A 22960-nucleotide genomic window follows, 5' to 3' on the forward strand; every position below is an offset into this window, starting at 1 on the left:
CCCCCCCCCCCCTCCTCGTGCCCCTCAGCACACCTGCGCTCACCTTGCACACGCGCACGCCCGGCACGCCTGCGGCGACGATTGCGGCCGTGGTGCTGACGTTGAACGTGTCCTGTCCGTCGCCGCCGGTGCCTACGAGATCGAGGGTGCCAGTATACACTGCCTCCTCGTCTGCCTGCTGCGGCGGCGGCGGCGGCACATGCACGCCGATGCTGCGCGCCAGAAACACCTCGCTGGCCAGCGCCAGCGTCTCGGGCTGCGCGTCGAGGCCGGAGAGGCGCAGGGCGGTGAGGGCCGCGCCGAGCAGTGCATGGTGCGCCACGTTGGAGGTGAAGTCGGCATCGGCCAGGTGCGCGAGGAGCGAGTGCAGCTGCGAGGCGCTCAGCGGCGCACCGGGCGCGCGCGAGGCGTGCGGAGGAGAGAGGGAGAGCACGAGTGCCTTGAGCAGCGGCCGGAAGGTGTCGAGGGAATGCATGGCTGGAAAGGGGGGGGGGGGCCAAGGTGGAGAAGAAGCGAGATCGCCGGCGCGCGCCAGCAGCGAGAGTGACTCGTGCGCGCGCCGCGCGTGGGAACAGCGGCCAGCCGCCGACACGTGACGTCCGCTTGCGAGCGAGGCAACAGCGAGCAGCCGGCAAGCATAAGGCGCCGAGCCAGCAAGCAGCAAGCAGCAACGCTGCCACCAGCGCAGCGCCTCGAGAGCCACCGCCGAGCGTGCCTCACGCCGCGGCAAACGGCGCTTTGTGCGGCGAAGAAACAGGGCAGGGGCAAGAGCGAGCTCACTGAGAGGCGGGCTGCGTCTCTTGGCCTCGCTCGGCGCTGCCTGGCTGCTTGCTCAGTAAGAGTTGCAGCCTCGGCGTTTGCACTTTGTCCAGCGTTGCTCATCAGCTGCCAGCTGTTGCCCATCCCAAGGCGACGCCGGCCTCACCTGGCAAGGAGCGAGCGGGCCCATCGGCGGCGACGGCGAGATGAGGGCGGCGCGCGCAGCCCACGGCCAATGCCGGGTCCAGGCGGCGCACGTGGCTTGGGGCGCCGCCGCCGCGCGCCGCCGCGTCTGAATAAGAATCTCGGGCCCGCGCGCGCGACTACATCTCCTTGCTGTATTCGCTGCGCGCGTGCATTTGCCTATTCGCGTAAGCCCCACTTGGCGCACGCGTTGAAGCATCGATCGCCGCGCGCGCGGGACGGGCGCCGCTGCTGCGCTGGCTGGGCAGGCCGGGCTGAGTCGATGGCCAACACCGTCTCCAGCACCACCACCCACCGCCCTCCTCTCAACGCCTCTCATTCACATCTGTGCCACACCGCACAGACGCCACACAGCCGCGCGACCACTTTCAGCGCATCTCTCTGCGCCTACTGGCGTCTCCGCGCTCCTAAGCGGCGCCCATCATGGCGCAGCAGCAGCCGCAGCAGCCGCAGCCGCCGCACGCGCCGCGGCCCTCGCTGCACAAGATGCACGCCGCCACCACGGCCCACTTTGCCGCCCGCAGCAGCGCTGCCTCGCTCGGCATTGCACCCGCCGCACGTGCACAGAGCGGCGTGATGCTGGGTGCGCAGGGCAAGGAGTGCGAGGAGAAGCAGCGCGAGATGGAGATGCATCAGACGGCCTTTGCGGCCAACAGAGACATGTGAGTGGGGTTGCGCGTGCGGACGTGTAGGCAGCAATCACATGAGAGGCGCGTCACTCGTGGCATGTATGGTGGCGCAGGAGAACTGTCCCTTCACAAGGGTCCTCATGCTCATGCCCACTCTTCCTTGCAGCCTGAGCAGCGCCATCGACTCGACGTCCGCCGTCGTTGGCTCACTGCGCGAGTTCGCACAGCATCACTGGATCATGACGTACCCAGAGACGGAGCGTGATGCTTGCGCCACGGCCGCCGCCGCTGCTGGACCCTCGTCGTCGCTGCGTCGGTCGCAGAGCACCACGCGCGGCGAGTCGCTCGACGATGCCGCCGCCACGGCGCAGCTCGAGGCGGAGCGTGCGGCACGCAGCAGCAGCAGCACCGTGCAGCACCCCGGCATGCAGCGCGGCTTCACTTGCGTTGGTGTGCCGTCCAGCAGCGCACCTACGACTCCCGTGCGCAAGACGCCCACGCGCGCAGAGACGACGCCGCTGCAGCGTGGCGAGTCGAGTGGCGGAATGTCGGTGCTGCGCCTGGACCTCAAGCTCGGAGCTGCGTCGAACAACCCGCGCGCACTGGTGCAGTCGCTGGAGAAGTCGTCCATTGCCCAGCTCCTCGATGGTCGCATGGCGCAGTCGCAGCGCCAACTGCAGTTCCTCCAGGCACGCATCGCGGACAAGCAGAGCAAGGTGCTCGTCACCGGCGACCTCAACGCCGGCAAGTCGACGTTTGTCAATGCGCTGCTGCGTCGTGCCGTCATGCCGACGGACCAGCAGCCGTGCACGACGGTGTTCTGCGAAGTGCTCGATGCAGACGAGGCGAATGAGGGTCGCGAGGAGGTGCATGTTCTCAAGAGCGACGCAGCACAGTACGATCGCCTCGACGAGTCCACCTTCTCGCGCCACTCGCTGCAGCAAGTCGAGCAGATCGTGGCCGATGCCGAAGACGTGTCGCCCGAGAATGCGCCGCTGCTCAAGTGCTACTGCCGCGACACGCGTGCCAGTCAGCAGTCGCTCTTGCGCAACGGCGTCGTCGACATTGCCCTCATCGATGCGCCGGGCCTCAACCGCGACTCGCTCAAGACGACGGCACTCTTTGCGCGCCAGGAGGAGATCGACGTCGTCGTCTTTGTCGTCAGTGCCGAGAACCACTTTACGCTCTCGGCAAAGGAGTTTCTCTGGAACGCCTCCAACGACAAGGCCTACGTCTTCATCGTCGTCAACAAGTACGACCAGATCCGCAACAAGGAGAAGTGCCGTCGCCTCGTGCTCGAGCAGATCAAGCAGCTCTCGCCGCGCACGTACGAGGACGCCGATGAGCTCGTGCACTTTGTCGACTCGAGTGCCGTGCTGGACGAGGCTGCTGCGCCCGACGAGGAAGAGCCGCAGACGCCGGGCGAGGACACCAAGGTCGGCGGCAGCGCTGCCTCGGCCTCCTCCCCCTCGACGCTCTCCTCGGCCTCCTCGACGAGCTTTGCGCAGCTCGAGGCGTCGCTGCGCGACTTTGTGCTGCTGAAGCGCTCCAAGTCGAAGCTGATGCCGGCGCAGACGTACCTGCTGCGTCTGCTGCTCGACCTCGCCTTTGTGGCGCGCACAAACGTCTCGGTTGCCGAGACGGAGCGCGCCGAGGCACTGCAGAAGCTCGCCGCCGCTCGTCCGGCGCTGGCACAGAGCGAGGCGAACCACGTCAAGCTCGAGACGCAGCTCGAGGGCGAGGAGGAGGGCGTCGTCTCGGGCGTCATGCAGGGCGCAAGGGCGCGCTTGCAACAGGCTCTCGATCTCGTGGGCAACGGCCAATCGGCCGATGTCTCCGTCACGCTGCCCGCATACCCGGGTCTGCTCAACGTGCTGCAGTATGCTCAGGATGTGCGTCAAGCTCTGCTCTGCAGTCTCGAGGCGTCGCTCTGCAACGTCGAGGAGGCCGCGCGGGCCGCCACGACCGAGGCGGTGCAGCGCGTGCGTGCCCTGGGCGAGACGCATCTGCCCGAGGGCGCCAATCGCAGCCAGCGAGTCTTCCAGCCAGAGACGATGTTCCGGCAGCGTCGTGCGCGCTCCTTTGCCACGACGACGACGTTTGTCGGCCTCGGCGTGCCCGACGACATGGTCGACGTCAAGATTACGGACCTCTTCGACTTGCCGCACGTCTTCAAAGTCGTCGCTGGCCGCTCTGCTGCGGACGAGGAGCGAGGCTCGAAGAAGGCGGCACTCGAGCAGGAGTCCAGCCTCACTGGCGGCCTGACGCTCGGCCTCGGCGCCATCACGCTCGTCGGCGGCAAGACGCTCGGCGCAAAGACGGCCATTGAGGCGTTTGTGCGTCTCTCGGACCTTGTGGGAAATCCCACGGCGCGGCGGTGGGCAGGTCCCCTGCTCGCCATTGCCACGACGGGCCTCGTCGTCTACTTCGTCGTCGATCTGCCCAACTCGATTCCGCGCAACGCAGGCCGCTCCATCCGCCATGAGCTCTCGGCGGCACCGATGGGATCGCGCAAGGCCATCGATGCCCAGCCTACGTCGACCACAATTGCCGTGTCCTCGACTGCGGCTGCCTTCGCCACCTCCTCCTCCTCCTCCTCCTCTGCGACCTCCTCGCTTCCGGCGTTCATCGAGTATCACTCCAAGCACACGGCCGACCGCACGCGCAAGGTGCTGCGCCTCATCAGCTGGGAGCTGCACGAGCTCTTCACGGTGCACATTGCCGCGTGCAAGGCCGAGGTGCACAAGGCCGAGACGCAGCAGAAGAGCGCCGAGAGTGCCCTCAGCCACTTCCACGCCATGACGGCGCGCATCGAGGACATCGAGAGGCGCGTGCAGGCCGTGGGTCTGCTGCAGCACTAGGCGCGCCTCCCCCCCTTCACCACTTCTGATCAGCCCCATCGCTCTGTGTCCCCTCTCCCACTCCGCTGTTCCCTTGTGTTCCTCACCCACTCTATTTGCTCCGTACGATCCCAGCCTTGTGTCCCCCATCCCACTGCCTCTTCAGCCGGCGGCCGTGTGCAGACGCGATCTGCGGCATGCCGTTGCGCTCTCCCGCATCGAAGAGGGCCTGCTCGAGCACACGACTTCGCAATGAGAGCTACATGTATCATGCGCGGCCGTGTGACCGGTGCAGGCGAGTGGCAGCAGGCAAAGAGACACTCGGCAGACACAGCGCACAGGCCATCACAGACGAAGAAATGGGACACGCATGGCATTGATCGACAATCTCACTGCGAGGTTCAACAGGCTCACGGCTCACGACCCAGCTCCGTCATACCTTACGCAATCACGCCACGAACGTCCGCAACGAACCCAGCCCAGAAACTGACGATCGAGGCTTGAGCTCTGTGTCAGGGGCATGACGAATGGGGTTGTGCGTCGTCGCTTCAGGGAAGCTCCTTTTGGAAAAAGGTTGGCTTTTGGCTGCGCCAAGGATGAGGAGGCTCCTCATGATCGAGGCTCAGAGCCTCGGCGCAGAGAGGGTGCGCGCACTGCGTAGCGAGTACGGCAGGTGCGACTTGTGGGAGGGTAGATGTACAGGGCGATGATGGAGAGAAGTGACGAAGAGGGGAATGTGAGGAGGAAGGCATGATGAAGGCGGGAGAGCGAAGAGCCGAAAGCGTGACGAAGAGCGAGGCGAAAGCGCTTAGAGCAGGCCGACGCGGCTCGCCATGTCGAGCGCATCCTGGTCGGGCGTGAGGCGGATGTAGGCCTTCTTGCGGCCGTCGGGCCGGATGAGCGTGTTGATGGCAAGCGCGTCGCAGTCGTACAGCTGCTTCACGGCGGCCTTGATCTGCAAAACGAGACGAGGGCCAAGGCATCAGTCAGCACACCACTCTGCACGCAGATGGAACGTGGAGAGTGGGAGAAGACAGAGGCGTCGCACTGCTGCTGACCGGGCCCCATGCATCTGTCGTGCTCTCTTGCGTCTCGCACGATTGCATCCGTCGCGCCTGCCTCTCGCGGGTCCGAAGCATTCTTCCTGCCCCCGCCAATCAAGCATCGCATCGCCGGCGCTCTGCACGTGCTCCTCCGGGCACCGGCTGTTGCGTCTCTACGCCATTTCCGTCCTCTGGCCAACTCTGCGTCCTGCACCTCTGCCCATCAACTCACCTGGCGCTTGTTGGAGCGGCGGTCGCAGATCATGACGAGCGTGTTCTCCTCCTCAATCTTCTTCATGGCGCTCTCGGTGTTGAGCGGGAAGAGGATGGTGGTGTGTGCGTCCATGCGCGGCAGGTGGTGGACGCTCTTGCGCTGGTACTTGGGCGCGCGCGGCAGACGCAGCGTCTTGGGCCGGTGGAAGGTGACGCTGGTGCGCACCTTGCGGATCTTGTTGCCCGACGCACCGTGCAGCGCGGCCTTCTTGGCGGCAGAGGCCTTCTTGACCTCGGGCTTGGCGGCAGCCTTGCCGGCTGAGAGCGACGAGCGGGAGGGCATCAGCCGGCTGCTCGCAGGCGTGCGACCACCATGCGCCACCACCATCCCCATCACCGCTTGCTACGCGCCTCCACCATGCTGTGCGCCCTGGCCGCATGGCGCATGCCGCGCCGCCCGCAGCTCGACTCACCCTTGCCAGCAGCACCCTTGTTAGTCGAGCTCATTGTGCAGCAGAGTCTTGAGGGGGATGGTGGTGGGGCTGAGGCAGCGACCGCGCCGCGGCCGCCGCCGCCGCCAGCGTTGCGCGCCGCCTGCGCCGCGCCGCGCCGGCCCGCCTTCGCGCGGCAGACGCACGTGACGCGCGCAGACGCCGCGGCGCCGATGCGCTTAGTCAGCACAGCGCCGCAGCACTCCGCCCTCCGCGGCGGCGCCTGCCCCGCTTCTTGCCCTGCCTCAGACGCCCTGCGGCTGAAGCGGCCGTGTGCGTGGTGTTGGCGGGATCGGTAATGGTACATATGGTGTCGCAGCAGTAGAGTAGAGAGTGGCCGGCAGCGTCGCATCTCAGTCAAAGTACAGCAGGCGCGGCCCCACGGCCACCGCCAGGCGCGGCAGGGCGCCGAGCCACACGAGCGCCGTGACGCCGCGCAGGCTGCGCAGGGGGGCGCCAGCCTCGTACGTGCCGGGGCCGCGAAGCACGCCTGCGCCCGCCGCCGTGGCTGTGGATGCCGCCGCTGCGCCGGAGAGAGGCAGTGCATGGTCCAGTGACCAGATGCGCACGACGCCATCCTCGCCGGCGGCGGCCAGCAAGCGATGGCGCGGCTCGACGGCCACGGGCTGCAAGTAGCAGGGCTCAGCGCTGCGAGATAGACCACGCCACGGCCTGAAGAGGACTGACGAGTGTAAGAGAAAACGTCGAGGGGTGCCCGGTGTACGCCTGCACCTCGACGCCGTTGGGCTCGATCAGCATCAGCTGGCCGCAGCGAGCAGGATGTCAGTCGGGACATGGCGAGGCAGCTCTTGTCACGCCGACGCGCTCTCTCACCTCTCCAGCCGAGGTAGCAAGCACCACACTCTCTCCCGCCCATCGTAGCGCAGTAACAGCACCTCTGCACTTGCGTACAACTCGATACTGTCGCTTTGAGCCGGCGCCTTTGGGCGCTTCATATCCTAGCGCCAGACGCAGGAGCTTGCCGTTGCGCAGACCTGCGAGCATGAAGGAGGCATCGGGCGCTATCAGCACCGAGAGCACGTCGGATGGGAGAGGGATCGTCTCGACTAGATTGCTGAGATGCGGCGCTCGAAGCTCCAATGTGCTGCCCACACCTAGTCGCGAAACCATCAGCAGGGCCGGTAGCAAACGAGGGCGCGGTCTCGACAACTCACCTCTAGCGAGCAAGACGGCATCGGCAGTCTGCTTGGCAAACACATGCGATGGCTGCAACGGCACCAGAGCGGCACATCGCACGTCGCTTCGCGGTCGAGGCTGCTCGTCATCTCGCGACGACTCGAGGCGTAAGACACTAGGGCCTGCTTCGGAGCTGTCGCTGCTGTCCGTGTCTAGCTTTGCGCCGATCGTCTCTAGATGCGAGGAGAAGCTGCGGACGAAGGACCTTTGCCGTCAGTCGACGTGAGAAGAGGGCCCGGCAGAAAGGACTTACCACAGATAAGACGCCGAGCAGAAGATGCTCGACAGGCCTGGCGTGTCGCGCAGAATGGCGGAGCAGGCGGGAGAGAAGCGCATCTCTCGGCGCAGCGTTCCGTTGCTGGCCAGCAAAGCAGGCAGGTAGCCACGACTGCGAGAGGAGTAGTCGCTTCACATCAGCATGGCCCAATCGGCAGGCCGACGCGCAAGGCAACCCACGCTGAACCTTGATCCGTCGCGAGCCAGATGTAATCGGGCCATTGTTCAGAGTACTACTCCTCGCGCGTGAGAGTGAGTGGAGAGTGGTACGAAGCCGAACGCGACGGTCAGTCAAACTCACAGCGAGACAAGTGATGTTGGGTCGCTGATACGTGCAGTAAGGGAGAAGGGAATGCACGGCTCGAAGACGCAGATTGGCCGCTCGTCCATTGATCAGTCTGCGAAGGAGTGACACTGAGCTCCAGAGAGGCCTTCTGCATCGCATCGTCACGCTGCTGGCTTACCGATGCGGATCAGCACTGCGAGGCATGGCAGTTCTCAGAGCAGTGGTGCCGAAGCAGCTTGGCCCAGCTCTCGCTTGCTCAAATGCAGAGGCCGCCGTCGCAGCTGTGCGCGTAGGTGTCTCCGGCTTGGCTACCTGCGTCTGCTCCTCGACAGTCTCAGGCTTCGAGCGAGGTGCGTTCAGCGGGAAGAAGCGCTTGCGTGAGGGAGACCAGCGCATGCCTTTTGGCGCGGGGAAAGGCGGCGCTGACATGGCTTGCGCTGGATGCCCGTAGGCCAGAGCGAGAGGCTGTGCGAAGCGCTGATAAGCCGCCGCCGCTTTCTAGCTCATGCGTGCTTGACTGCCATGGATCTGGAGGGTTGATGGGGTAGAGAGCAGAGAGAACAGCTGCTCCACATCCGTCCCGACGCGCTTGCCGCTGCCCCGCCGCGCCGTGCCGCATCTCGCGCGCGCCGCGCCCCCTCACACGCGGTAGCGTCCCGAGCGTGCGCACCCCTGACTGCCCACGAGCGGGCCGCATTGGGATGATGAGCACAGACGGGCCAGCAAGAGAGACGCCTCATGCTGCATTTTTGAGCTCAAAACGAACCCTCAAGGCAGCAGATGCGGTGGAGAAGAAAGCAGAATCGCGATGCTCGCGGCGCGCGAGAGGCGACCTCGCCCTGGCAGACCCTCGGAGATTGAGCTGTGCTTCCTGCGGGCCGGGATCGGAGCTGCGCAGCTGCACCCAAGTACTCGGTGCACAGGCCGGCCAGCTGCATTGTACGGCATGCAATGAGAAGTCGAGGCGAGCAGAGGAAGGCGCCCTACGAGGCTTCTCGCCGAGGAGCGATGCTGCATGCTCCTTGATGAGGGCCGAGACGTGCAGTGGTGCCGCAGTACTTGCGTTTGAGGCCTCGTGCTCAGAGTCGGAGTATAGCAGAGAACGCGAGCTGGAGACTGAGCCAGGCAGAGACCTGCGTACGGCGGCTCCGACAGAGAAGTGCGACCGCAGCGCTTGTCAGGGACTCAAGGAGCCGGCATTCAGACTCGCGCAGCGGCCAGCCGAGGCACGCGGAGCCGGATGATCTTGCTCTTCGACACAGCACGCAGCAGGCAGCCGCTCCTCGGCACAGCCGACAGCCACAGCGGACAGCCCCCAGCGGCGGTGCCAGTGGCAGCATCTCGGGTCAGGCACAGGAGCCAGCTGCAGGGAGACAACTTCAAATGCCCGGCACGAGCGCCTGCGGCTCTGCAACCGAGTTTGCGCAGGCCTCAAGAGGCTGTGCTGAGAAGCGAGCTCCGCCAGGGACCGGGGAGATGAGGAGGTTGTGGCTGCGGCTCGACGCAGGGCATTGCACCCGGCACGACGAGGCGCACAGAGCGGCACGGACTGTCTTGTCATGGACAGCGATGAGCGCGCGCAGACGTGCATGGCGCACGCGAATGGCGGGCTGCGAAGGCGCACAGGAAGCCGTCGCTCGACGTGCACGACGAGGCACCTTGATGTCCAGCAGCCAGAGCGGCAGCTGCAGCCGTCATCCGCGCATGTCTGCTCAGCTCGCTGTCTGACTCCTGGCGGCTGCGGCAGATGCTGCATCTGGGCCGGACACCATCACAGCCGGCTGCGCATGCCGGACTGCGGCCTCGGCTGCCGCATGCCGGGCCGCACTTCAAATCCGAGATATGCATCTAGAAGCCGTGCAACCAAGTCTTGCTCTCAAGAGGCACGGCCCGCCGGCTGCGGCGCTCTGGCTGTGCGGTGATGACGGCGAAGCCTGCTGCTGCGCTGCAGCATCAGCATCAGCGCTGCAGCACAGCGTGCAGTGCAGCGCTCAGCCCTCAGCTGCAGCAGCGGCAGCCCATAGAGATGCCGCACCGCCGCGCGCCGCCGCCTGCCTCGCCTCTTGCTCTTGCTGCGCTGCTGCGCCCGACACGCGTGTCGATCCCACCGTCTGCCGGCTCCGGGCTTTAGCGCGGCAGGGCCCTGCCGGCTGCGCGCTGCATCCTGCTTTGCGGGGAGGAGCGAAAATCAGGTCATCGGGTGCGCAGGCCATGGCCGAGGCTTGCAGGATGCTCGGCGTGCCACTCGCTCGCCACGCTCAGCAGCAGCAGCAGCACCAGCCTCTGCCGTGCCGGTGCATAGCAACTCCCTGCCGCTGACCATCATTGCGAGCGTCGCCAGCGGCTGGATGCCGCGCCGGCTGCTCCTGGTGAGATCTGCCTCCTCTGCAGCGCGGCGTTGACCGAGACATGCCCGTGGGCGTTGGGCGTTGCGGCACAGGAGCCTGTCCGTGCGCCCCGGCTGCCATTTCAAGGTGTGCTGCCAAGAGGGCGATGAGCGCGATGCGGCGACCTCGGGCTCGGCAGGGCGGAGAGGGGGCAGATGGGACGAGGCGCGAGGAGGGGACGCGCCCGGGCAGCGCAGAGGCGGCGCGCGCGCCTTGGCGGCGGTGGTGTGATGCGGTGCGCGGTGATGCAGCAGGCGTGCCGCACCGCCGCCTCCACGGTCCGCTGCCGCTCCGCCCAATTCCAAACGCCGCGCCGCTCACTGGGGCCGCCTGTGCGGTGGCCGGCCTGCACCGCAGCACCTCAGCACAGCCCAGCCTGTCATGGCCCCTTCTCACCCAAGCCGGCGGCGGATGACGGCATCTGCGTGCCGCAGACTCGCTTCGACTCACACTCCCACCACCACCACCACCTCACGACTCCTCTCTGCACCATGCGTCTCTCCTCGCCGCTCGCGGCCCTCGCGACGCTCGCCGCCGCCGCGCTGCCCGCCGCATACGCGCAGATCGCCATGGCCAGCGGCATGACGGCCGACTCGTACTGCAACAGCGTGAGTGGCACACGCAGCCATGTCCGCCATGGCAGCAGGAGGAGAGAGCGAGAGCGAGGCGAGCGGCCAGCGGCCAGCGGCAGCCATGCGCCTCGCCGCATCGCTGCCGCTCTTGCTCTGGCGCGGCGCAGCGCTGCAGACGAGCGCACGAGCACGACGTGCGTGGCCGCGCATCGCGGGGGGTGCTGCCTGCCTCGCCTCGTCTCTCGCATGTCCGCTGCCGCTGACTCGGCGGCTGACCGTGACCTCGCCATCAGGGCGGGCAATTCTGCGTGACGGGCGTGTATGTGCCTTCCGCGCAGGCGGTCAACTACACGGTCGTGGTGCAGAAGGCCGGCAACACGCCGTACGGCTGGACGGGCGTCGGTGTGGGCTCGGGCATGGCGGGCGCCAACATGGTGGTGAGTGGCTGCTCGCGCCCAGGCTGCCGGGCGAGGCATGGCATGCTGAGACGGCAGCGCAGATCGGATGGGTCAACGGCCCCGGCTCGGCCACCATCTCGCACCGCTCGGCCTCGGGCGAAGTCATGCCCACCGAGGCTCGCGTGGCGACCAACAATCTGCCCGCCTTCACCGCCAACTCGCAGACGACGACGACGGCCGAGTACAGCGTGTACTCCTGGCTCTTCCCGGCGTCGAGCGCACCCAGCGGCACCGTGTCGCACATCTACGGCTATGCGGGCAGCAACAAGGCGCCGTCGTCGAGCGACAGCGGCGCCACGCTGCGCCAGCACGACACATACGGTTACTTCTCCCTCGACATGTCCAAAGCCTACGACGGCACCGCGCCCGCCGGCCTGCCCAACGTGGCTGCCACGACGCCAAGCAGCACCGACTCAAACGGCTCCAGCAGCGGCAGCGCCGGCTACGGCCAGCGCAACCGTGACCTGAGCCAGATGACGACGGTCGTGTATCTCGTGCACATGGTGAGTGCTTTGCGCCATCGGCCGTGCCCTTTGGCCCATGCTCACCTTCTTCCGCGCAGATCTTCATGGTTGTCGGCCTGATTGTCATTGCGCCGCTGGGCATCCTCGTGGCGCGCTACGGCCGCACGCTCTTCAAGTGGTTCCCCACGCACGCCGGCCTGCAGCTCTTCGTTGTGGTGCTGGTCATCGTCGGCTTTGCGCTCTCCGTGCACAACGTCATGGCACAGGACAAGGACAGCTTCTCGCTGCTGCACCACCAGCTCGGCCTGGCGATCTTCATCCTCGTCATCTTCCAGGCGCTGATGGGTGCGCTGAGCCACATCATTGTGCGCCGCACTGGCTTCCGCTACCTTGGCTACTTCCACGCCCTCACCGGCGTCGTCATCTTCGGCCTGGCCGTCTGGAACGCCCACGAGGGCTTCGAGCTGTGGACGTGGCAGCCGCCGGCGTACGCCAGCTATATCATCTACGCCTGGGCCGGCGTCGTGGCGCTCATCTACGTCATTGGCTTCATGTTCCTGCCGCGCGAGCGCCGGCAACACAAGGAGTGGCTCGCCAACAGGAACGGCGGCGGCAGCAACCAGTCTCTCACGCACGAGAAGACGCCGCCTCACGTCGCCTGAGCAGCGAGAGGAGCGCTCCCTGGGCCAGCTAGCGCGCTGCGTTGTACATACTGCCGATCTTGGCTAAGTCGAGGCTTGATACCATCACAACCCATCCTTCCCTCCCCCCCCCCCCCCTCTCTCTCTTCCTCCTCACACACTCTCTGCTCCCTCCGGCTCTCACTGCTGTATCTACCTCTGCGCACACGCGCATCCCACATGGCCACGCCTTACTGCGTCACCTCCCTCTTGCCCTCTTGACATTGACATGCATCATTCTCGTCTCGCGCTGCAGACTGTCCGCTTGGTGAAGATCGCGCCGCAAGGACCAAGGAGAAAGATGCTTGATGTGCCCGTTGAGGCGGGCTCTAGTATACAGTATGCGGCACCGACGCGGAAGAGAGGGGTGCTGTGGGGGGGGGGGGGGGGGAGGACTGACAAGACCTTGATGAGGCGCGACCCTTTCAGAGCTCCGTGCGAACACGCAGCACTGCCTCCTGCAGCCAAGCGACGCAGCGAGAGGCGCTGCTCCGGCACACGAGCTGCGTGTGCTTGAGCGCTTGCGTGACTCTGGAGCGTAGGCGTCTCAAGAAGGCGATGGGGCAGCCAGAGGGCTTGCTTTGCCGCGCCTGTCTGGAGGAAGGAGGCGGCTTGGAGGCATCGGACGAGCGCCGCGCCTCGGACGATTCTCGGCGGGACATGTCGGACGGCGAAGAGGCGGCGGGGCTTGATGAGACCGAAGACGACTGCACTTGCGCATCCGATGCCGCAATGTCCTCGAGCACCACCGCATCTTCCTCCGGCGTCTCCCTCAGACTCGCCTGATACAGCTCACGGAACGTCCCGACGGCTCGGAGCTGCAATGTGCCAAGGTGCAAAGTCAATGATCACGCCATGGAGCGAGAGACGGACGACAGCGGGGGGGCGACTCACGCTCTCGGCGAATCGATGGACTGTGTTGATGAGCGCTACGAGTTCACTACGCTGCAGCAATTGCGGGTTGCGCTTCGGGCTGGAAGTCGAAGAGTGTATGTGAGAGAGGGGGAGAGGCGTGCATCAGTTACAGCGTCCGCAGCAGTGGCGCAGGTGGGCTCAAGACTCACTCAAACTCCTCCACGCGATGTCCAAACAGAATCTTCAACGCCGTTCCAAGACCATTGACCTGCAGCTTGCCCCACAGTCTACACTTGTCGCATCCGACACAGTCCATTATGCGCGAGACGTTTCGGAAGCGCGTCTTGAACTCCTCCTGCAGCTCGCGCGCATCGGCGCCGTGGAACATGGTGCGTTCATCGAAGCTCGGCGGACTTGCACGCGCCTGCTGCACGAGCGAGGAGAGCAGGTCGCGCGTCGAGGCATCGGCTATTGCGTCGCCGGGACGAAGGACAAAGGCGTCGATGTAGTCTCCCGCACGAGCCAGTGCGCGGAGAAGAAGGACGTAGTTGAAGTAGACATTCTGCAGGCGTTCCGGGTGCTGAGCGATGCGCGTGAGGAAGCATTGCAGGTTGGGCGCCCATGTGACGCCGTCGGCTTGCAGGTATTCGGCGCAAATGTGGACGGAGATACTGGCGTGCAAGCCCGAGACGATGCGGTAGAAGACGCGCTTCTCGAGGCATTGCTCCGAGGCTCCTGCGTCGGGTGGAGAGGCTAGGGAGGCCATGAGGTTTGGCAGCCCTCTCGAGCGAAGCTCCTTGCGAGAGACGAAGCCTTCTGCGCTGGACGAAAGCAAGGAAGCACCGGCGCCCACTGCCCCAAAGCAGTTTTCCTCGTAGATGCTTCGCCAGACGCGACTGGCCGAGGCACCGGCATAGCCCGTGAAACGCTCGGGGTTCTGCGTCAGATCGACCCATGCCGCCTCCTGCGACGTCTCCTCGTCTTCCCAGTGACAGTAGTCGCTCTCACGACAGCCGCATGCCCCGCCGGCGTCGGAAGAGGAGGAGGACGGTGGGAAGACTTCGGACGCATCAGTCGTGTCGAGTGACGAGAGACGAGAGACGCGCAGCTCGTCGGGAACGTCCGTCTAGTGGCGAGAGCGCAGCATGTCAGCCAAAGGGGCCAGCAGGGCGAGAAGCGCCTTGAAGGACGGGGATGCGCTGTGTCCTGCTCGGCAACTGAGCTGCTCTGGCACAGCAGATGGGCGACCTCTTCTCTCCTCAGACCAGCTCCCTTTCGCACGGCGTGGTTGCCATCCTTGATCTTGGCGCCTGGCCCTCGCGCGCCTCGCCTACCCGGGACTCCATGCTCGAGGTACAGCTTCTTCGCGGGCCCAATTCTGACGTCTTCATCTTTGTCCTGCGCCGCGTTCCGTCTGTCCTGCCTCCCTTTCCGCGACTCGCTCACCCCACCTTTGCTCCTCACATGCCACGTGCCCACTCACCTCGCCGACCGTCTCGACGCCGCAGGCGCGGTTCATGCAGAGGCCATTCTCGTTCCAGAAGGGACAGTCTCTGAAGAGGTCCACCTTGTAGTAGCGGAAGTAGCGCGTGGCGACGAGCTGCTCGAGGGTGCTGAAGAACGCGGGCGTGTTGAGCGACGCCTCGACGGTCTCAAAGTCGCATGCGGCGTCGGAGATGCGGCCCGAGGGCCGGCAGATGCCGCCTGCTGCCGCCGCTGCGGGTGTGTCGGCGGAGGCCGAGGAGGAGAGGAGCAGGGAAGGAAAGAGCTGTGCGGCGTCCAAGGGCTGTGCCAGGACGCGTGCGGAGAGGCGCAGGAGCAGCAGGAGCGCCAGCAGCCCGAGGAGCGGCGTGCGTATGGACGAGAAGAAGGTGGAGCGTGAGGAAGACGGCGAGGAGTGTACGCTCGGGTAGGACGGCGTGTGCCGCTTGGTGCGGGCACCCATGGAGAGTGAGGAGAGGGAAAGGAAGTGGATGCGGGAGAGAAAGAGGGAAGCGCAGGCCCTCCCTCCACGTCACGCTCGTGCCACGCGGCCGCGCAAGGCACGCCGAGAAGCACACGGCGCGCCGGCGGTGGCGCTGCGTGCCTCGCCTGCGCCTCCGGCACGCAGGCCCTTCGGCCGCAGCAGCAGCCTCACCTTCCCTCGCGCACGCACAGCAATCCGTTTCCTCCGACAAACTTCCTCACAGCAGCAGCAGGGCAAAGGCAACGATGCAGCAGCGGCAGAGCATGGCGACCGCGTCGCAAGGCAGCCTGATCAGCGCGCTCGTATCGGCGGCAAGTCGAGTGCTCGCCGCACTCGGCAACGCCGCGCGCGATGACCTTCGTGCGCCTCGCCAGCACAGCGCACGCAGATACATTCCAGCCGCGCGAGGAGCCAGATACAGAAGCTACAGACGTAGGTGTACAAATAAGGCGAGACGAAAGAGAGAGAGAGGCACAGGCGCGGTGGCCGCAGAAGAAAACGCGCGCCGCACGGCTGGACGAGGAGGGGGGGTATTTGAGGGCACCAACGAGAGGAGCGGCGAAGCCAAGATGATGCAGATGGGCTGCGCTGCGAGTCACTTCTAGCTGTACCCGGCCCGCGCATGGACGAGCCGAGTGCGGCTCGTACATCGCAGCGGGCCAGAGTAGAACCGGAAGTAACTCGCAGCGAGACTACGAACATTGCGACTGGCGTACCGTGAAGAAGAGCCCGAGCTTGTGTGACCTGCGGCCGACGAGCTGCACGAGCGTGTGGCGACGAGCGCCCAAGCCGAGGCAGCGAGGAGGCCAAGCGCAGAGCTTAGAGAGAGGAAAGGCGGACGACGAAGGTGGGTTGCGAGCCACGTGCGGCGAGAGAGAAGAAGCGCGATCAAAGCGCATAGCCTGCACCGCCGCTCCATCGCTGTTGCTGTTGGTGAGCGTAGCTCTGCTGCGGCTGAGACTGTTGCTGCGGCGCTCCATACGCTGGCATCGGCATAGCTTGTTGAGCATACTGCTGTTGCGCATACGCATCGCCGCGATTCGCTCTCGGCGGCGACAGTTGGCCCGCCTCGAAGCTCTTCCAGCTCTGTTGAGACTGGCTCGGTTTCATGCCTTGCGCCTGCTGCGCCTGCTTGTGCGGCTGCTTCAGCTCCACCTCACTCCTTGCGCCGCCTGCATTGCGAGCGAGGAGCGCACGCGCATCCATCTCTCTCTCGTGCGTCTTGCGAAGCTCGCGCGTCCGCGCTCGTCGACGACAGAGACACCAGAGGGCGAGAATGGCGAGCGCGATGAAGGCAACGGAGCCCACTGCGACGGCGAGAATCTGAGGAGCGGACAGACCGTTGAGATGCGCTGAGGCGGCGGAACTGAGGAAGCGCGGCATGTGAGCGTGAGAGGCAAGGATCGTATGCTATCGCCGAGCATGGGGTGCGTGAGGTCACGCGGTCAGCGTCTTAGCTGCACCCCCCGCGCTCCGGCCGGCAGCGTCGCAGTCCCTGTCGCGCCTCATCTCGCCCGCTCTTCTCTGCGCGCAACTCCAGGCTCCACCATGCTCCCTCTCCAGTGAGCTCTAGATACGCACGTTGCGCCGCCCACGCCCGCCTCGATGCCATTCGTGACGCCCGTGAGTGCCTGCCTGGCCTGGAGTGCCGGCATGGCTGCTTTCTGATGGAAGAGGAGGGCGCGTGCGCAGGCGCCAAAGGCGTAGCTCGTGTCGATGCTGTGGTCGCGTGATGCAGCGGCAGACGAGAGAGAGCGAGTGAGAGAGCAAAGGAGTGTGTGCACGGACAGTGCGGGGTGATGAGGTGCAAGGAGCGTGAGGGGGTGAGGGTGAGAGAGATGGAGTGGGTGCGAGCTGGCGGTGCGGCCTTACCTGCCTGGTGCTGCCGCTGCCGTGCCTTGCCTGCATCTGCATCCTGCTGTCGCCCTGCCCTGCCGGACCTTGCCCTTCTCCGCACTTTGGAGCGCACGGCATAAGGGCCCTCACCGGCAGCAAACATTCAGCATCTGCTCTCGAAGCGGCAGGCGGGCAAGCCCGAGGGCGGAGGAGCGCCGACAGCGAGCAGGCGCAGCGACGCGCCTCTCTACACGGCGCGCGAAACGGCAGCGGGGCAGCATGGCTGAGGCGAGGGGCCGCGCCTCGCGAGCGGCGCTTGTTGCGCCGCCAACGGCGTCGGAGTCCAAGTGCGGCGTCTTACCCTTCCTGCTTGGCCGCGGGCGTGGTGCGTGGTTGTGCATGGGAGCCGAGGTGCAGCACGCAGCGGCAGCACGCCGTCATGCAATGCAGATCCTTTGCCGAGCTGTGCTGCTGCTGCTCCGCATGCGTGTCGCGTTGACAGACCTTCGCGTTGGCCGGCGTCTTGGTTGTGAGATGGTGCCTTTGCGAGACGTGGCATGACGCGGCGTCCTGTCACACGAGAGAAAGCTCGAGCGCCGGACGCGGCGTGCGGATGCTGACGTCGTGAACTCGTGAGGGCTTCGGGTCCGGCTTTCGCGTTTGCGCACGCTTGGACCACATGCTCGCCGCATGCTCGCCTCGCCTGCACCCCGCAGGCCGCGGCTGCGGCGACGATCTGTTGATGTGCCAGTCGCTGCCTCCGCTCGCTGCTGGTGCATCGCTGGCGCAGGTGCAGGCGGACGTGCGTCTCTCTCGACACGGCTGTCAGGCGCTCGCCTCGCCCACCCGTCTTGCCGTTCGGGAGCAGCGTAGAAGTTGGCGCGAGGCCCTCGCTCCTCTTGCGCCACGGCGTTGGCGGCGTCGCGCCGTACTCGTCATGCTTATCCTGCTCCTGACCCCGCGTGCCGGGCCACTTCGCTGTGCAGCACTTGGCAGTCCACTCGGCGTCTGCCGCATGCAGGGTCCTCCGTTGGAGGGCGCTGGTGGCTGTTCGCTCGGGCCCAACGGCTCTCCACGTGTGCTCGGCGAGGGTCCTTCCCAATGAGGCACGCTACACTCTACACCCGCTCTGGTACACGGCGTCTTGCAGCAGCAGTAGTGACACATTCGAGAGGTCTCGTGGTACAGCGTTGGTGCGGCAGGTCGTCAACAAGGGCGGCATAGGAGAAGCAGAGACGAGTCAGGCAGCGGCAGGAGCAGAGGGCGAGCACGTCCGGATGAGGCGACGGGACATGCCGCCGCGAGGAGGGAAAGGTCGTTAGGGCTGCGCAGCGCGCGCATTAGCAGAGAACAGAGAGGGCGCCTGGCCGGGCCTAGCCGACGAAGAGGCGGTGTATCATGAAGAGCGTCGACATGCCGAAGCGCACGCAGGACATGGCGCCGATGAAGACGAGGATGACGAGCATGTACACCTGGGAGGAACAAGGGGTCAGCTGCCATGCCTGCGCGCCGCACTGGACGTCTGCGCTGCTCACCTTGCTGCGCGTCGTGCCGCTGCCCGGATCAAATGTGCCGACATTGTCGCCGCCCAGGATGAACGCGGCGAGGATGGCGTTGCTGAGCACCCAGAGCAGCAGCACGTTTGTGCGAATGTCGCGGAACCAGTCCTGGCGCATGGCGTCCTTCTCCTCGCGCGCCGCCTCGCCGCGGATGATCATAGGGCGCGTGCGCAGGTTGTGCAGCGACTTGTCGTACTCGAGATCGATGTCCGCCTGCGCCGTGGGCAGCACCACCTCCACCGTGCCCTTGCCCGTCGACACGACGGTGCCGAGGTCGTTTGCGTCGGCGGTGATGCCCTTTGTGCCCCACGAGACTGCGGCGTCGTCAGCGTCGCGCGGAACCTCGCCGGCCGCGGCTGCAACTCACAGTCGTGCAGATTGGCAAAGGCGTACGTGTTCAGGATGTTCGTGTACGTCGGTGCCAGCAGCAAGTACTGCGCGAAGCTCGTGATCAAATGCAGCGGGTCAAGCGCGATGACGGAGGCCATAAAGTAGACGCCGTACGTGGCCAGCACGCTGAAGACCATCTGCGAGTAGATGGCGTCGTGCTCGGCGTTGCGCACGGCCTTGACGAGGCACAGCACGGCCGCGACCATCATGTAGGCCGTGAGCACGGCATAGATGGCGGCGCACGCCAGGAACTTCCACGGCGAGCCCTGCGGCCGGTTGCCGAGTGCGAGGATGAAGCAGCCAATTGTGGTGCCGAGGTAGAGGTACTGCGCGGCGACGTTGACGTAGCCGATGCCCTTGAGGCTGAACTCCTTCGACTCGAGCGACTGCGTCAGCAGGCGGAAGAAGATGTAGCTGCGAGCAGGGTGTCAGCGCGGCAGCTACTCGCGTCTCTCTCCGGCAGCTCACAAGTTGCCCAGGCTCAGCCAGGCAAAGATCAGGTTGACGGCATTGTAGATCGCCTCGATGAAGAGCGACACCTTGCGCCAGAAGCCGTGTGCCGTCTGCATGAACTGCAATGTGTTGCGCAGCGAGAAGAGCTGCGGCGCAAATGCGTGAGCCCAGGGAGATCAGCTGGCGGCCGACTCCTGGCACTCACTGCTGCAAAAAAGGAGCCGTTGAGCCAGCGACGGCGCTGGCTGATGAGCTCGGGCAGCGTGTCGGGCACTGGTGCGAGCAGCGTCAGCGTGCTGTCCGAGATGCGCGGACGTGCGCAGCCGCACCGTCGGTGACGCCGCGCGCGCTCTTGACGTAGCGCAGCACCCAGCTCTCGTTGCGCTTTGCCGCCAGCTCGAATGCCAGACTGCGCGGGAGGTCAGAGAGGGGCGCAGCGCAACGCTGGAGAAGGCTACTCGCATGCGATCTTCGGCGAGATACATGCTGAGGTGAGAGGAGCGGAGTGAGCGGGGCAGAGACATCTGGCACGCGCGGCCACGCACTTGGCATGCGAGAAGGTCTGCTCGACGCCCTCGATGTTGTCGCCCTTGAAGTACGATGCCAGCGGCCCCCGGCCGAGCTCGTCGTTCTGCAGCGCTGCAGGCGATGAGGACGTCAGCAGGCGCGCCGCAGAGGGCAGAGGTGCGTGCACCAACTGACCGACGTAGCGGTAGGCAGAGAAGGCGCCAGGCAGCACCGAGATGAAGCCGAACATGCTCTCCGTCGTCTTGTCGAGGATGTTGCTGATCTTGTACTCGAAGTTCTGCGCGCTGCAAGAGCGGACGGCGGATTAGCACTAGTTCGAGACCAAACCACCTGCTGCCGCACGCACGCGACGAGCGGATTGAGCAGCGCAGGGCCGAGGCCCCACTTGCCGCGTGTGTCGGCCTGGATCTCGCCCGCGGCGCCCGCGACGGAGCTGCAGAGGTCGAAGCACTTCCAGAGGTGGTAGATCGACTTTGCCTCGGGCCGCGTGCCCACGTCGAGCAGGATGCAGATGTTGGGCTGCAGGATCGGGCCAAAGGCGTTGAAGAACCACTGCGGGCAGGCGTATTAGCACAGCGACGAGCAGCGGGCGCTGCAGGCGGACTCGCGCGGTGCGAGTCAATCTTCTTCCTGTTGACCTCCTTCATGCAGAAGACGATCCTGGAGCGGGCGTGAGCGATGCAGCTGAGCTGGGCGATCCGTCGCAGCGACACTCACTGCATCGGCACCAGGCCGCGCTCGGCGCCCTTGAACTGCAGGTTCGAGTCGATCGACAGCTGCGTCGTGTACTCGTAGATGTGCGCCTTGACGCGCTTGCCGTTGACCATGTTCTTGGCCACTGCACGGCAGTGCGGTCAGCCTGCGCCGCCTTCTCCCGCACGCGCTCGCGTCTGCTCACCGCCCTCCTGGTACACGCCGAGCGCCGCCAGGCAGTCGAGCACGCGCGGGTGGATCTTCTTGCGGCCATCGGCCACGATGGTCACGACCACCTTCTTCCACCCATCGGGACCCCACGTGCGGCTCTTGTTGCGCGAGCAGAGGTGCGCGATGTTCTTCATCACTGGCGCGCGAGGAAGGTCAGCTGGAGGTGCGGTGGCGCAACACTGCAGCAAGACACACCGCCGTGCATCGTGCGCGTGAACACTGCGAGAGAGGGTCAGCTTGGCATGTCCTGGCGGATCAGCGCAGCACCCACGCAGCTCGTCCTCGTTGTACATCGTCACGGCAATGTCTGCGCGCAGAGGATCCGTCGGTCAGCCGCAAGCTCGCCCGCGTCCGCAGCTCCTACGCACGGAGCTCAGTATGGCGATCTACGGCAGGAGCGGATCAGCGATTAGTCATGTCGCAGCACGAAGCACAAGACGCACTCAGCATGGCGGGCCGCAGGGTAAAGTGGCTCGAGGCAAAGTCGTCCGGGTCGCAAGTGACGGCAGTGTAGCGCATGCGTGTGAACTCGTCGTCGCCGCGGCGCGTCAGGAAGCTCTGCAGCTTCGTCGGCACGGGACAGTCGAGCACGAGGTTGCCCTGCGTCAGCTTGACCTGTGAAGAGAGAGTGTCAGCAAGGCGCGGCAAGCCGGGGAAGCAGCAGCCGAGGTCCTGCACGCACCGCCTTGCGAGTCTTGTTGCGCCGCAGCTGCGCTCCTCGGGCCGGCGCCGGGCCGAAGTGCATCGTCTCCTGCTCCATCTCCACTTCTGCCTCGGCCTCATGGTCGCGCTCCTCCTCCCGCCACTCCTCCTTGCCGTCGCCTGCGCCGTCGTGCGAGAGGCGGCTCCACTCCTTCTCATAGCCATAGCCGACCTCCTGCTCCTCCTGCTCGGCGTAGCCGGGGTACGCGGCGTACGCATCTGCCGGTGGCGCGTAGGCGTCGTGCGGCGGCGCATGCTGCGCATAGGAGAGCGCCGGCATCGGCGTGTGCGCCACCTCTGTGTTGTCGTCGTACACGCTGCCCGGGCTCAGCGCGTGGTGGTGCGCGTGGGCGGGCGAGGCGAGCCGCTCGACGTCTGCGTCGGCCGAGGCATAGTAGGAGGGAATGTAGGAGTCTGCGGGCGAGGTGAAGGGGTTGGCGCCGCCCGCCGGCGTGCCGGCATATGCGCTCGGCGTGGCGGCGTAGGTGTTGGGCGCGGGCGCGTAGGCACTGGGCGTGCCTAGGAAGGGGTTGGGCGTGCTGCTCTGCTGCGCATGCTGCCCGTGGCTGCTGGCCGTGGCGGCCGGCGAGACGGCGCGCAGCGCAGCCGCCGCCTCGTGGTAGAAGCTGGCCGAGAGCTCGGGCGCGTGCCCGCTGCTGGCGCCGTAAGGCGCATACGCCGCGGCCAGCTCCTCCTCCTCCTCGCCCGCCGCGTAGGGCGACGGCGCGTAGGTGGGTGCCGGCTTGCGCGCGGACATGGCGCCGGGCGCTGCGGGGTGCGGCTGGGCCGTCGAGCAGCGAGGCGAGAGGAGCGCTGGCTGCTGTGTGCGCGTGCTCAGGCGCGGCGGTGATGATGCGTGTGCGGCGTGTGGAGCCACGAGCGCGCGGCTGCGGGCTGCTAGAGGGCGAGCTTGAGGAGCCTGCGCGAGCGCGGCGGGTATCGGCGAGCGGGGTCAGCGAGGGCGGGAGATGGAGGAGCAGAAGCAGGTGCCGGCGGCCGGTGCGCCCGCTCACAGCAGCAGCAGCAGGCGCATCAGGTGTTGCTCGGCGCGGCGGCTGTGCATCAAAAGCAGCCCCTGAGCTGCGCGCTGCGTCACTTCCGCGGCACCGCGCCGGCAACGGCAGGCGCGCGCCCGGCGCATGAGAGCGCCGCCGCCTCTGCTCTACCTCCTTCTCGCACACGCCGCTCCGCCATGCTCTCTCTCTCGCCTCATGGCCCTCCAACGTCCTCTCGGCCATGTCAGGCCTC

The 22960-nt window shown here is 66.1% G+C and overlaps 10 protein-coding genes across 10 annotated transcripts in view; 2 read left to right on the forward strand and 8 right to left on the reverse strand.

Moving 5' to 3' along the window:
* The window catches only part of FA09DRAFT_323816 (anthranilate phosphoribosyltransferase), a gene marked incomplete at both ends in the record, with an annotated part of 1984 nt that extends 1509 nt beyond the window's left edge, over window positions 1–475 (reverse strand). The window contains one exon of the mRNA XM_025741102.1: window positions 44–475. Coding sequence (XP_025594835.1) covers window positions 44–475 — 432 coding nt within the window. The remainder of the gene's footprint in view (window positions 1–43) is intronic.
* Window positions 476–1539: 1064 nt separating this feature from the next.
* FA09DRAFT_302907 (hypothetical protein) lies at window positions 1540–4453 on the forward strand (the record flags this gene model as incomplete). The annotated part of the gene is made up of 2 exons (XM_025740420.1): window positions 1540–1625; window positions 1759–4453. The coding sequence occupies 2 exons, from the start codon at window positions 1540–1542 to the stop codon at window positions 4451–4453; spliced, it is 2781 nt and encodes a 926-aa protein (XP_025594836.1).
* A 787-nt stretch (window positions 4454–5240) lies between these two features.
* Window positions 5241–6031, reverse strand: FA09DRAFT_302864 (hypothetical protein; the record flags this gene model as incomplete). The annotated part of the gene is made up of 2 exons (XM_025740418.1): window positions 5241–5387; window positions 5708–6031. 2 exons carry the CDS (start codon window positions 6029–6031, stop codon window positions 5241–5243), a joined length of 471 nt encoding a protein of 156 aa, XP_025594837.1.
* Window positions 6032–6532: 501 nt separating this feature from the next.
* Window positions 6533–7184, reverse strand: FA09DRAFT_341922 (hypothetical protein; the record flags this gene model as incomplete). The annotated part of the gene is made up of 3 exons (XM_025744509.1): window positions 6533–6805; window positions 6867–6941; window positions 7092–7184. 3 exons carry the CDS (start codon window positions 7182–7184, stop codon window positions 6533–6535), a joined length of 441 nt encoding a protein of 146 aa, XP_025594838.1.
* Window positions 7185–7518: 334 nt separating this feature from the next.
* Window positions 7519–8536, reverse strand: FA09DRAFT_177728 (hypothetical protein). The gene is made up of 4 exons (XM_025739319.1): window positions 8117–8536; window positions 7833–8050; window positions 7630–7764; window positions 7519–7566 (listed from the first exon to the last, which is right to left on the reverse strand). The coding sequence occupies exons 1-4, from the start codon at window positions 8365–8367 to the stop codon at window positions 7550–7552; spliced, it is 621 nt and encodes a 206-aa protein (XP_025594839.1). The 5' UTR covers window positions 8368–8536; the 3' UTR covers window positions 7519–7549.
* A 339-nt stretch (window positions 8537–8875) lies between these two features.
* FA09DRAFT_177573 (hypothetical protein) lies at window positions 8876–9811 on the reverse strand. Its single transcript, XM_025739318.1, has one exon. The coding sequence runs from the start codon at window positions 9692–9694 to the stop codon at window positions 9116–9118; it is 579 nt and encodes a 192-aa protein (XP_025594840.1). The 5' UTR covers window positions 9695–9811; the 3' UTR covers window positions 8876–9115.
* Window positions 9812–10613: 802 nt separating this feature from the next.
* FA09DRAFT_313465 (CBD9-like protein) lies at window positions 10614–12598 on the forward strand. Its single transcript, XM_025740732.1, has 4 exons — window positions 10614–10933; window positions 11191–11334; window positions 11397–11858; window positions 11918–12598. Exons 1-4 carry the CDS (start codon window positions 10817–10819, stop codon window positions 12479–12481), a joined length of 1287 nt encoding a protein of 428 aa, XP_025594841.1. The 5' UTR covers window positions 10614–10816; the 3' UTR covers window positions 12482–12598.
* Window positions 12599–13281: 683 nt separating this feature from the next.
* Window positions 13282–15053, reverse strand: FA09DRAFT_286234 (endoplasmic reticulum oxidoreductin 1; the record flags this gene model as incomplete). The annotated part of the gene is made up of 4 exons (XM_025739900.1): window positions 13282–13317; window positions 13394–13472; window positions 13570–14480; window positions 14838–15053. Coding segments are annotated over 4 exons (1242 nt in total), but the record flags the coding sequence as incomplete, so codon positions are not given.
* A 1036-nt stretch (window positions 15054–16089) lies between these two features.
* FA09DRAFT_177813 (hypothetical protein) lies at window positions 16090–17215 on the reverse strand. The gene is made up of 3 exons (XM_025739320.1): window positions 17193–17215; window positions 16902–17039; window positions 16090–16686 (listed from the first exon to the last, which is right to left on the reverse strand). Exons 2-3 carry the CDS (start codon window positions 16973–16975, stop codon window positions 16209–16211), a joined length of 552 nt encoding a protein of 183 aa, XP_025594843.1. The 5' UTR covers window positions 16976–17039; window positions 17193–17215; the 3' UTR covers window positions 16090–16208.
* Window positions 17216–18529: 1314 nt separating this feature from the next.
* Window positions 18530–22469, reverse strand: FA09DRAFT_341926 (hypothetical protein; the record flags this gene model as incomplete). Its single annotated transcript, XM_025744510.1, has 17 exons — window positions 18530–18628; window positions 18692–19029; window positions 19083–19519; window positions 19574–19704; window positions 19764–19831; window positions 19888–19967; window positions 20104–20197; window positions 20261–20370; window positions 20433–20638; window positions 20725–20746; window positions 20804–20924; window positions 20985–21146; window positions 21206–21229; window positions 21282–21317; window positions 21379–21396; window positions 21454–21625; window positions 21693–22469. The coding sequence occupies 17 exons, from the start codon at window positions 22467–22469 to the stop codon at window positions 18530–18532; spliced, it is 2895 nt and encodes a 964-aa protein (XP_025594844.1).
* Between the last annotated feature and the right edge of the window lie 491 nt (window positions 22470–22960).

Source organism: Tilletiopsis washingtonensis (genome assembly GCF_003144115.1).
Source record: "Tilletiopsis washingtonensis strain MCA 4186 unplaced genomic scaffold FA09scaffold_29, whole genome shotgun sequence".
Classification (NCBI taxonomy): Eukaryota; Fungi; Basidiomycota; class Exobasidiomycetes; order Entylomatales; genus Tilletiopsis; species Tilletiopsis washingtonensis.

Bases quoted from the DNA above. Each gene is read 5' to 3' on its own strand.
- FA09DRAFT_177728 (XM_025739319.1), bottom strand. From the start codon at position 8,367: ATGTCAGCGCCGCCTTTCCCCGCGCCAAAAGGCATGCGCTGGTCTCCC. The intron at 8,051-8,116 runs GTAAGCCAGCAG...ACTCCTTCGCAG, and splicing joins CGCAGTGCTGATCCGCATCG to ACTGATCAATGGACGAGCGG. The intron at 7,765-7,832 runs GTGGGTTGCCTT...CTCCTCTCGCAG, and splicing joins GCGACGGATCAAGGTTCAGC to TCGTGGCTACCTGCCTGCTT.
- FA09DRAFT_313465 (XM_025740732.1), top strand. From the start codon at position 10,817: ATGCGTCTCTCCTCGCCGCTCGCGGCCCTCGCGACGCTCGCCGCCGCC. The intron at 11,335-11,396 runs GTGAGTGGCTGC...ACGGCAGCGCAG, and splicing joins TGGCGGGCGCCAACATGGTG to ATCGGATGGGTCAACGGCCC. The intron at 11,859-11,917 runs GTGAGTGCTTTG...TCTTCCGCGCAG, and splicing joins TCGTGTATCTCGTGCACATG to ATCTTCATGGTTGTCGGCCT.
- FA09DRAFT_177573 (XM_025739318.1), bottom strand. From the start codon at position 9,694: ATGCAGCATCTGCCGCAGCCGCCAGGAGTCAGACAGCGAGCTGAGCAG.
- FA09DRAFT_177813 (XM_025739320.1), bottom strand. From the start codon at position 16,975: ATGCCGGCACTCCAGGCCAGGCAGGCACTCACGGGCGTCACGAATGGC. The intron at 16,687-16,901 runs GTGCGTATCTAG...GCGCTTCCTCAG, and splicing joins GCGGGCGTGGGCGGCGCAAC to TTCCGCCGCCTCAGCGCATC.